The following is a 12,684-nucleotide window of genomic DNA, read 5'->3' as shown; positions in this document are numbered from 1 at the left end:
GTGGTGGAAAGAAAATGAGGCATGCTACAAAAGACTTGCTTCCCATGCTAGAAGATACTTTTCTGCTCCTCCTTCCTCAGTACCAACTGAGCGTGTTTTTTAGTGAAGTGGCAGCAATTTATGAAAAGAAAAGAAGCCGTTTAACTGGTGAACATGCTGAAATGTTATGCTTTCTGCACTATAATATTGTTCTACTTAACTGGGAGCATTGATTTGAAAGTGTAATAGCTAGTCTATAGTAGTGTCTGTCCACCAGTCCACTGAGTATGTCCAATCCTCTGTCTAGCTTGTGTCTATCTATTTTTTTTCTAACAGTTTTGCACTGACTGCGCTGCCATCAGTGCAAAAGTGCTAGTAAAAAAATAGACAGACAGTGGATTGGAGTCAGTGCCAGTGGACTACTGCTGCAGTAGAACGCCACTCACTGCTGACATAATTTTAAATCATTACTGCAGTAGTGATTTAAAATTATTCCAGTGAGTACCCTACTGCAGCGGTAGTACACAGTCCAATCCACTGTGTAGCTGTTGCCTTGCTTTTCTTCTAGCATTATTGCACTGACTGCAGTAGCTGGAGTGAGTGCCATACTGCAGACAGATAGTCCTCCACTGACTCCAGTCCAATCCACTGTGACATGTGTAGCTGTTGCCTTGCTTTTCTTCTAGCAGTATTGCACTGACTGCAGTAGTTGCAGTGAGTGCCATACTGTAGTGCAGATAGTCGTCCACTGACTCCAGTCCAATCCACTGTGACATTGTGTAGCTGTTGCCTAATTGCCTTGTTTTTCTTCTAGCAGTATTGCACTGACTGCACTGCAGTAGTTGCAGTGAGTGCCATACTGCAGTGCACACAGAGGTAGTCCTCCACTGACTCAGAGTCCAGTCCAGTCCAATCCACTGTGACATGTGTAGCTGTTGCCCTGCTCTTTTTATAGCAGTTGTGTAGTGTATATGTGTATTTTATTGTGTAGCTGTTGTTGTTCCCGCCTAGTTTTTTTCCTAGCAGTTTTGCACTGACTGCACTGCAGCAGTGAATTTAAATTTTTATATTGCAGTGAGTGAGTGAGTCCACTACTGCAGCACTTTATTATACACTAATGCACCATCAGATGATGTGAAATGCTAATGTCCAACTATTGCAATTTAAGTTTTCCTATCAGTTTTTATGCAGTTTGAGATTAGTGTCAAAATTTTTGCTTCTTTTGGAAAATTTTACATGTGTGAAAATATCGGCCAATACCGATATGCAATCAGCGAAATATCGGTATCGGCAACGAAAAACCGATATCGGTCTATCACTAGTTCAGGGTAATGTCTGAGGGACAGCCCCCTAGAGGTGTGTCTTGGTGTAAAGTTTTTGCTAAATCCTTTCACTGCCTAGCTTACTCCTGCAGAGAGCACCATTACCCAATGGTGAAGGCATACTGAACAGGCTGCAACTGTTAGAGGACGTAAAAGAAATAATGTTTTTTTTTTCTAAATGTTTGCACTTTTTTCCCTTAAATCGCAAAAAATAAAAAACCCAGTGGTGAAAAAAAAACACCATATGAAAGCTCTGTTTGTGTGAACAAAATGACAAACATTTAATTTGGGTAAAGTGTAGCATGACTGAGTAATTATCATTCAAAATGCGAGAGCACTGAAAGTTGAAAATTGATCTGGGAATAAAGAGGGTGAAAGTGGGAGTGGGAGGGGTTATGTAGGCTGTCCTAACAACTTTGTTTGCCAGTGTCCTCGCCTGAAAGTGGCAGCATACAACCCATGGTTAAGACATACAGAAGCCTGTTTTCCTGTACTGTACAACTAAGGCTCCATGTACACGGGACGCTAGAAAAAAACGTGCTGCAAAGCTAGTTCTGACGCCGGGAAAAAGCAGCTGTTAAAACGTGCTTTCAGTAGCTTTTTCCATTGGCGTTATTGCACGTTTCACCACGTTGCTTTTAGCAGCGTTTTTTCTGCCTCCATTCAAAATCAATGGTTCCCTATGGGAGCCTATTGATTTGAATGGAAGTCGCACCGCAAGTCGGATCAGGATGATCCGACTTGCGCTGTGAGAATCTTGAGGGGGAACTCCACGCCACAAATGGGAAAAAAACTGCGTGGGGGGGTCCCCCCCAGGTTCCAAACCATGCCCTTCGGGTCTGGTATGGAATTTGAGGGTAGCCCCAGCCCAAAAAAACGGTGTGGGGTCCCCCCCAAAATTCATACCAGACCCTCATCCGAGCACGCAGCCCGGTAGGGCAGGAAGGGGGAGGGGACGAGCGAGCAGCCCCACCCCCCCTGGACCATACCAGGCCACATGCCCTCAACATGGGGGGGTGTTGGTGCTTTGGCGCAGGGGGGGCTCTTCACCCCCCACCTCAAAGCACCTTGCCCCCATGTTGATGGGGACAAGGGCCTCATCCCCACAACCCTGGCCGGTGGTTGTGGGGGTCTGCGGGCAGGGGGCTCATCGGTATCTGGAAGCCCCCTTGAACAAGGGGGCCCCCCAGATCCCGGACCCCCTCCCTATGTGAATGGGTATGGGGTACACTGTACCCCTACCCATTCACCCCATAAAAGGCAGTGTATGTAAATAACGACAGGAGACGTTTTGGAAAGTTTATTAAAAATCTTCATCCGGACTTCTCTGCTCTTGTCTTCTCCCTCTCCGCTTTTCTTGCCTTCTGCTCTTTTGCTGTCCGCTCTTCTGCTCTTTTGCTGTCCGCTCTTCTGCTCTTTTGCCCTCGGCTCTTCTTCTTCCTCTGGTCCTCCTCCGACGCTGTCCCCGGTGATTATGTCGGTCTCCGGTCTCTGCAGCTTGTTATATAGCCATTGTGGGCGTGGCCTCCCGACGTCATTGGGAGGCCCTGCCCCCTCATGTCACAGATGACGTCATCTGTGACATGAGGGGGTGGGGCCTCCGATGACATCATTGGGAGGCCACGCCCACAATGGCTATATAACAAGCTGCAGAGACCGGAGACCGGCATAATCACCGGGGACAGCGTCGGAGGAGGACCAGAGGAAGAAGAAGAAGAGCCGAGGGAAAAAGAGCAGAAGAGCGGACAGCAGAAGACAAGAAGAGCAGAGGGGAGAAGACCAGAGTGGAGAAGTCCGGATGAAGATTTTTAATAAACTTTCCAAAACGGCTACTGTCGTTATTTACATACACTGCCTTTTATGGGGTGAATGGGTAGGGGTACAGTGTACTCCATACCCATTCACATAGGGAGGGGGTCCGGGATCTGGGGGGCCACCCTTGTTAAAGGGGGCTTCCAGATTCCGATGAGCCCCCTGCCCGCAGGTTGTGGGGATGAGGCCCTTGTCCCCATCAACACGGGGGCAAGGTGCTTTGAGGTGGGGGTGCAGAGCCCCCCCTGCCCCAAAGCACCAACACTCCCCCCATGTTGAGGGCATGTGGCCTGGTATGGTCCAGGGGGGGGTGGGGCCGCTCACTCGTCCCCTCCCCCTTCCTGCCCTACCGGGCTGTGTGCTCGGATAAGGGTCTGGTATAGATTTTGGGGGGGCCCCACGCCGTTTTTTCAGCGTGGGGCTACCCTCAAATTCCATACCAGACCCGAAGGGCCTGGTTTGGAACCTGGGGGGGGACCCCCACGCAGTTTTTTTTCCCATTTTTGGCGTGGAGTTCCCCCTCAAGATTCTCACAGCGCAAGTCGCGCGGCAAGTCGGATCATCCTGATCCGACTTGCGGTGCGACTTCCATTCAAATCAATAGGCTCCCATAGGGAACCATTGATTTTGAATGGAAGAAAAAAAAACGTATAACGTGGCTGAATGTACTTCATCACGTTCGATCGCGTTCGGTCCCGTTTTTGCGTTTGAAACGCCGGGAAACACACGTTCGAACGCAAATAATTGCGTTCCAAAAAAAGTCCCTGAACTCAACTGCCTGTAAATGACTGTAAACGACCCTGTGTACATGGACAGATAAGATAACATGCAGGTGGGTTCAGGGGCTTCTGAAAAAAACGCCCAACTGCTCCTAAAAGGCCATTTACAACATCCCGTGTACATGGAGCCTAAGAATCTTTTCTGTGAAATAGAAAAACTGAGTTTGTCATACAAGTACAAGAGGTTTAGCTGTCAACAGGACTATAGCAATCAGCTTCAACACATGGACCAAACCTATGATCTAGGTTCATGTGGCAGTCTTGGATTCAGTAGGTATTGTGAGCACCACACATGTCAGCAAGACACAGTAACAGGATGTGTGTACCTTCTGTCCGCCTCCTGCCTGTCTGCTGCTGATATACTCTGGTCCCAGCTTCTGCCGCAGAGCATTCTGGATAGCCTGGTACTCCTCCGCTGTGTACTTGTGCTGTAACATGAAAAAACAAAACCTATCAATATGTCAGACAGACGGCTTAAAATCCATAAAGGAAACACTGAATGCTGGGTGTAGACATAATAAGCTTCTCAATTACCATTATAAAACCTGCATCCTTGGGGAGACAAGCAAGTCTACTGCTACCTTTTATGTGCATGTATAACCATTTTTTTTAGTTTTAAATAGAGTGGAAATTAAAATTGGGGGTTAAACTCTCATGTCATATTTCTTGCCCCCAGTGTCCCAATGGGACTGAATGGGAACCAGACTGAATGCGATTCAACAGGAAGTTAAAATAAATCACTCCAAAGCATCTGCTGTTGTGGTGAAAATTTTGAATTCACTATTACTCTCTGTCACCAGGACAAACAGTGTGAATCTCTCCAACAAGGACAAAGACAGGAATAAAAAAAAAAAATAAAATGTTTTAACCGTTTGCCGACGGCCTGCCGCATTTATACTGCGGCAGGCTGGCGCGGCTGCGCGAATCGCCGTACCTTTACGACATTCTATGGGAGCAGTCCTGGGGGGAATAGGCAGCGGGGATGCTGATCCACAGGACCGGCAGCACTGACTGCTGTCGGCCACCCGCAATCGCTTCCTGCTGAGAGAGAACAACTGTCAGCTGTTGTAAACACAGCAGACCGTTGTTCGCTCTGAAATTATCACAGAGTGCCTGTGATCCATCCTATACAGGATCACAGGTCTCTATGTTCATTCCACAAGGCCCTCCCCCATACGGTTAGAAAACACTCCCCTAGGCATACACTTAACTCTTTGATCACCCGTGGGTTAACCCCTTTCCTGCCAGTGTCATTATTACAGTAACAGTGCATATTTTTTAGCACTGATTACTGTAGTAATGTCACTGATCCCCCCCAAAAGTGTCAAAAATGTCAGTTAGGGGTCCGATCTGTCTGACCAGGTGTCGCAGTCCCGCTAAAAATCATAGATCACCGCCATTACTAGTAAAAATAAATAAATAAAAATGACAAAAATCTTTCCCCTAGTTTGTAGACGCGATAACTTTTGCCCAAACTAATCAAAATACGCTTATTGCGATTTTTGTTTACCAAAAATATGTAGGAGAATACAAATTGGCCTAAAATGATGAAAAATTTTGATTTTTTAATTTTTTTTTGGGGGGGGGGGGGGAATGTTATATAGCAAAATATTGTTTTGTTTTGTTTTTCAGAATTGTCACACTTTTTTTGTTTATAGTGCAAAAAATAAAAATCGCACAGGTGATCAAATACCACCAAAAGAAAGCTCTGTTTGTGGGGAAAAAAAGAACATAATTTTTTTGTAGGTACAGCATTGAACGACCACACAATGGTCCGTTAAAGTAACGCTGTGCCGAATCGCAAAAAATGGCCTGGTCATTAAGGGGGGAAATCCTTCTGGTCCAGAAGTGGTAAACTATAGATAAACTTTAAAATATCTAAAACAAAAACTTAAATTTTTTGGATAGCGTTGGGAATAGTTAAAAATGTCTCCTGGAAGCACAACAGGAAGAGAGAAAATCTCTTCAAATGACATGAAATCAGACACTAACACAAACTGGGCAGGGGTTCTAGTCCTAGCCCTTTGCCACTTCATCCATAGCTACATAAAAAAACAAAAGGTGCTACACATAAAAATGTTGCCAGCAACAGGTTTCAAGTGTGCCATGCGGCTTTCTGTTGTTGGCAGTTCTGTAGCTTGCCAAAAGTTTGCTAGTCAGCAACAGATTTAGGGATTTAATGCAACCTGAACCTTTCATTGATTGCAAATATTTCTTTTCATACAAGTAAAAATCACTTTTGTATTTTTTTTTAATGGAGAAAAATCTAATTAAAAAAAACTATTGTAACAAAAAAAAATATATATATACTTTTGTGGCACTGCCCTAAGAAACACACAGGAACGGCTAACTAAAAGCGAAGAAACCATGCACAGTAATCCCTAAAAACAAGAGATAAAAATACTGACATATGATTATTATTCTCAAAACTACTACAAAATGGTAGAAATTTCCTACCTGTCCAAATGATGAAGGTCCATTTCCACTTGATCCTACCTGCCCAGGCTTTACCATGTCTCCAGTCTCCATAGCTTCCTATGACCAGCTCTGACAAAAAGCAAACAAGGAAAAAGATCAAATTTTTCTGAAATTGTGCTGGCTTTAGCACTCAATAAGAGTCTACCTTTACACTGTAAAGAGAGTGTTCTATTGGCTGTTCTTAAGCAACATTTAAAACAATGAGACCCATTTCTGAAAGTCATTTAACCATTAAAAAAAAAAACTTACTCCAACCAAACCGTTTAATAAATATTAGAAAGCAAAGCAATATTTAAAGTTGACATGTGTCCCGGCTTGCAAGTATTTACGTATTCTACAATGCAGTACATAACACTTAAAAGCCCTCGCAGACGGCTGCGGGGACCGGGGTACATTCCTACACATTTGGTGGGAGTGCCCGCTCCTGCGGCCGTTCTGGACGGACATCCGAGCGCAGATCCTGGCGATCTTGGATGTGGATGTCCCCGATAACCCACGACACTTCCTGCTGCACGTGCCATCCATCCCTCTTAGCCGATATAGGAAGAGTAGTATAGAGGGAATTCCGCGCAAATGGATGCAAGTTATTGGTTGGCTGCAGCCTACCCCAAAAATATAGTATAGACTATATCTAGATATTAGGGAATTGGTAGGGTAAGTTGGCACTGCCAATACTTATATTAAATGTACGAGAGAGCAGTGTGTCTTACATGAACTAGGTAAATATGAATGGTAGAAGGTAGTAATGTATGTTAGCACTGCCAATGATATAGATAAATGGGAGAGATAATGGTCCTTATAAATCCCCAATAGTAATGGTATTAAGCCACAATTGTGTCACAAACAATAATTGGTAAACAATTAACACTACTGAATAATTACTGTTCAATAAATAAGATAAAAATACACAAAATTGATAAACTATGAACAGTGCCTTAAAGCAATAAATATAGTGCAAATGGTTCCAGTGATAAAAAATGTGTGAATCTTGAATAAATAGAAAGAAGTTAAAGTGACTGGTGTAATAAATAATATAAACACTAGGTGGCAGTGCTAGTGTAAAATGGCAAATGTAGATATCCAAGTGAAAATATTAATAATTAAATATATAAGTGGTAAAAATGTGCCAAGTGATATATTTTAATCACTAAAAATTAATAAATATATATCTCTACCTCCACAGACCCATGCTGGCCCTGCCAGCATTGAGACGCTGTTGCACTGTTGTCATACCTGTTTATTATGATTTTGCCTTGTGACCTCTGGACTCACCCTTTCTTCCCCCCTGTACTTCCATCCTGCTCCACCCCCCCCCCCCCCTCCCTGCCCTCTTCTTCATCATCTCCCTTTTTTCCCTCTCCCCCTCACCTGGCCGTCCCTTCATTTCTGGCCCTGGCTTTCTGACTTCGCCTGACTTAACCTTGGAGCGTAGAGCACGTACCATGGTGATAGATATGAGTATGTAAATGAATCCGCGCTTAGGATATAATAGAACTCAAATACAACCGGCTGCAGCCTACCTCTATAACTATAATCCAAAGATATATAGTAGAAAATGTAAAAGAAAAGGAGGTATATGGCGCTGCCTATAAGTCACTTACTAATAAATATGGTGAACACTACATAAAGTGCAATAGTGCCAAAAAACAATAAAAATTATATAACTCCTTTATATGTTTTTCTATACGTGGTTCCCCTGCGGATTTTATACTGTGTATTTTAGATTTTTGTTTTCTATTCAGCAATCCATGGTTTGGATTTAATATACATAGTGTTTCCTCTGATGCATTTTATGTACTATACTAGTTCATCATTTTAGTTGTGTCACCTATATTTATAATATTAGCAGAATTATTTATACCCACCTTTTTCATATTATATATTTAACCACTGCACAGGGTTATAGGTCATACTTTGGAACATTAGGTTGATTTTTTTATTGTAGTGATTTATAGAATTGCATTAAGCACCATCAATGGTTGCACAAGTTTCTGTCACTAGACCAAGATTAGAGCACCTAGCACACTATAACATTGAGTGCAATTATTCAGTTTATTGATTGCACACCTTTTTTTTGGGAATTATTTATCCCCAGGTCACCACCACTATTTATATCATTGCATTTTTCCAAGGAGTTATATAATTTTTATTGTTTTTTGGCACTATTGCACTTTATGTAGTGTTCACCATATTTATTAGTAAGTGACTTATAGGCAGCGCCATATACCTCCTTTTCTTTTACATGGTGATAGATATGTTTAGTTGTTGCACGTAAAGGCCACGGCCCTTACTCACATTTGCTTGTTGCTATGCACAAGGTTTTTCTGTTCTCCGATTTCCGTGGCCTCACGTTACTATTTGGTTAAAATGCCACTGAGGGGTTGTCTCCCCTGTGTCTCCTATTGTACTCATTGTCTTTGGATTTTATGTATTTTTTCGTTTGTTTACATTTGAAATTAAAATAAAGATTATACAAAAAAAAAAAAAAAAGCCCTCGCAGACCTCTGTAGCTGCAGGCATTGTGGACTAATTCATCTTCAAAGTTTACAGCAAAACGGTTTTAAGGCCTATTCACCCTTGACATCTATGGAAACGCATTAAAATACACATACTCGCATGTAAATTCATGTGAACTTGCATCATGTGTTGTAACGCACTTCCTTTGGAATGTCAATGTACATCAGAACGCTCCTCAATACACATTCAAGTATTTTCGTTGACATACTTTTTGATGAGTTTTAATCATTTAAAATGCCAAAAAACTTTTGCCAGCAGGCTGGTTGACCAGCCTTGTAGTCTCTAATGTAAAACAGAGCAGGAGCACAGGAAAAAAGGTGGGTATAGAGCTGAGACCAGACTTGAATGACAGTGCTCCTATTGTGAACTTCAAGGTTGAATCACTCCACTGCAGTTCCAGAAGCTAATAAAAGCTTGGTTTAAAGCTGAACGCAAGGCAGATATAAATGAATGCAGCATGTGCAGGAGTTACAACGCCAATGGTCACCCAATAGCCAAAAAGGAGTATAGAAATTTAGAAGAATCAGTAGGGAAAGTGGTGGACTTGGAGTAATGAGTGGACTTCAAAGCTCATTGCTGGAGAAGGGTGTGAATGACCTAGCCGGAACAAGGGCTTTTGGAGAGGACTGGGAGCAAGCCTCTTACCCACTGACTATGGGCCTTGGTATTTAAGGGAACACTACTCTTTGGAAGGTTTATGACTTGGGGATCCGTAGAGTGGTATTGTTTCTGATTTAAGTTCATGTCTCCCGAAAACACACAGACTCTGGGAACTGGGGGTTCCATATCCATATTTGGGGCCTGTATGCCTCAAACCAGCAAGGACTGTAGATGTTAATTCAGTTCACTCAAACCACTGGGGTCCCCTGCCATAATGTGTTTATTGTAAGTAGGTCTCCTGCTATAGTCTGTTGTCTACTAGTCTGAGGAGGAGGGAGATCACTGTTTGTATTGTTATTTGTGCAAATTACCTCACTTATTGTCTGCTAGCAAACTACATTGGGGATGTGTTTTTACTTGTAATAATGTTTAGTGTACTTTGTGAGCTCGATGCCAGAAAGTCAGACCTGAAGTGAGGATATCTGATTAATCACAACCCTGTCTAGGTGACTAGTTAATTAGCTCATGTTAATTAGGTTTCTGGTTACAGGTTGTATTGTTAGGGTAATATGATCAGGAGGGGATTTAAATTCTGTGTGAGTTTGTTCAATAAACGGTTAAAGTTTCATACAAGCTGTTTGTCGACTAGTCTTGTATGGTGCAGCTATATCTGATATCTATGTTCAAACTGGTGAAAGCAGTATACTGACTAAAGCACTCAAGCTCAAGAGTGTGGGACGGTTCCGTCACATTGGTTGCAAGCGGTGGGATGCTTCCTGCAGTCTGGGACATCCAAACCTCCACCTGGATCCAGGGTCCGGAGAGCAGAAGAGGAGAGATATAGATACCAGCCGCCATGAAAGAAGAAGAATTCGGAAGAAGGTTGCGAGAGATGCAGATTCAGCACAGGTGACCAGTGTCAATGCAGGTCCTGCTGGGGTGGTATGATTCTGTCCAATGGAAACTCTGGAAGGAAACTCTAGCCCGTAAGCAGCAACACCAGGGAAAAATTCTCCCCTCCATCCAGGAAAGGTACCGGTTGCAGTACGAAGTGCGAATGCTGTTTTAGTCGAATAGCATGATGTAATTAGATCGCCCCTACAACCTAAGCCAATTAGAGGAAGCTTTTTATTCATTCACAGAATACAAAGCCGCAAATGAATGGCTGAACGCTGCTCAGCCCAGCTCTGTTTTCTTCGGGTGTGGAACGGTAAGTCTCTGTCTCACAGCTGAAACTAGCACTGTGTACTGCATATAGCTTTAGTTACATGCAGTACACACAGGGCTTAAGAGACACTGCATCACTTAGTGAAGGAAACAGTTTGTTTGGACCAGCTTAGGCCTAATGCACTATTTAAAGTGACAGGATACATGGAAATTAGCTTTAAAGGATAAGTTCACCTTTGGGAACATTCTCCCAACTGCCCTTTCTCCCTGTGACAGCAGTATGGGGAGAAGCTCCCTATATAAGCTGTAACTTTTTCAATACAGCATGGCTGTGCTGGGCTCGCCCACACGGCCGCATCATTCATTCACAGAGTTTCGTGTATGAATGAGCTACAAGTCCCGAAATTCTTTGGGGCTGACAGCTTGTAGTTCTCAATGAACTACCAAGGTGCTGTGTCAGTGTGAAACTGCCTGGCCATACGATGTACGGATAGACAGCTCACACTGACTATCTGTTGATCACTGGTTCAATGCTTTCCAAGCTCCTAAAAAAAAAAAATTTTAAGTGAACTCCTCCTTTAAAGCGGGGGACCATGCAGGGCGGTCCTTCTCTGTCACATGTGCGCCAGACGGGCAAGCAAGCAGAGTGATGACATCATCTCTAACCGTCTGCATCTGGTGGCAGGTGACACGCTCAGGGCTCCCACTGATTCTGCATTATGGTGCGTTAAACTGTTTCATTTTATAAAACAATGTAATAATAGAAGTAATGCACTTCAATCATCCTGACACCATATCAACCATAGTGGCGTGAGGCTTGATGCGCCAACACTAGCCATTGCCCCGACAAATTGCTGGTGAAAAACTGCATTTCCATCACCCCCCTGGGCCTTGGTATAATTTTCTTCCATACAGCTAGTCCCCAGTGCCAAAAAAGGCTTAGGACCACTGCTTTAACCACTTCTGGACCAGAAGGATTTGCCCCCTTAATGACCAAGCCATTTTTTTGAGATTCGGCACTGCGTTACTTTAACGGACAATTGCGTGGTCGTTCGACGCTGTACCTGAATAAAATCGATGTCCTTTTTTTTTTCCTGCAAATAGAGTTTTCTTTTGGTGGTATTTCATCACCTGTGCTATTTTTATTTTTTGCGCTATAAACAAAAAAAAAAAAGCGACAATTCTGAAAAAAAAAAAAAAAAAAAAAATATTTTTCACATTCTGCTAGATAACTTTACAAAAAAAAAAAAAATCAAATTGTTTCATCATTTTAGGCCAATTTGTATCCTGCTACATATTTTTGTTAAAAAAAAAAATCGCAATAAGCGTATTTTGGTTTGCGCAAAAGTTATCGCATCTACAAACTAGGGGAAAGAGATGCATGGGGTGACCGTTCAGATCCGCCAAAAAAAACTTACAGGCGGATCTGAACGGATCCGCCTGTGTGAAAGGGGCCGAACTGACATTTTTGACACTTTTCAGGGGACCAGTAACATTACTAAAATCCTTTTCTTGGAGTACATCACGGGACACAGAGCAGGTAATAATGACTATCTGGGTTATAAGCTACCTTTAGATGAATGGACACTGACAACCAATAGACAGGAAGTTCCTCCCATATAACCCCTCCCATACAGGAAGAACCTCAGTTTTTAAAGCAAGCAATGAAGATCCCAGAAAAAGAGGGGAGGAACCTCTGTTTCCTGTGATGAATTCCAAGAAAAGGATTTTACAGGTAAGCTGTAGAAAAAATCAAATTTTCTCTATCGTAAATCATGGGACACAGAGCAGATAATAATAATAATGACTATCTCAGGGCTTGACAAATTTGCCTGAAATCTAGGAGCCGGTGTTCCGTGAAAAAACCATACCCGTGAGAAAACCATACCCTCGTCACTTCCGGAGGGTATGGATTTCTCACGGTAGTTTAACTTGCGGCGGTTACATTATAACAGCTCCTCTGCATCATGCCTCATGTCCGCTCCTTCCCCTGTCACTTCCCTGATCTCGGTTAATAAATATAAAAGCGG

The 12,684-nt window shown here is 43.0% G+C and overlaps 1 protein-coding gene across 1 annotated transcript in view; it reads right to left on the bottom strand.

Annotated features, from left to right (window-relative positions):
- The window catches only part of RAD52 (RAD52 homolog, DNA repair protein), a 343,169-nt gene extending 336,758 nt beyond the window's left edge, over positions 1–6,411 (bottom strand). Inside the window, exons 1-2 of the mRNA XM_082255747.1 lie at positions 6,350–6,411; positions 4,219–4,320 (exon numbers count right to left, since the gene is read on the bottom strand). Coding sequence (XP_082111873.1) covers positions 4,219–4,320; positions 6,350–6,406 — 159 coding nt within the window. The 5' untranslated portion in view covers positions 6,407–6,411. The remainder of the gene's footprint in view (positions 1–4,218; positions 4,321–6,349) is intronic.
- Between the last annotated feature and the right edge of the window lie 6,273 nt (positions 6,412–12,684).

The sequence above is a fragment of the Pelophylax lessonae genome (assembly GCF_965119305.1).
Source record: "Pelophylax lessonae genome assembly, chromosome: 4".
NCBI lineage: Eukaryota > Metazoa > Chordata > Amphibia > Anura > Ranidae > Pelophylax > Pelophylax lessonae.
The sequence above is the reverse complement of the archived record's forward strand: the minus strand, read 5'-3'. Positions and strand labels throughout refer to the sequence as shown.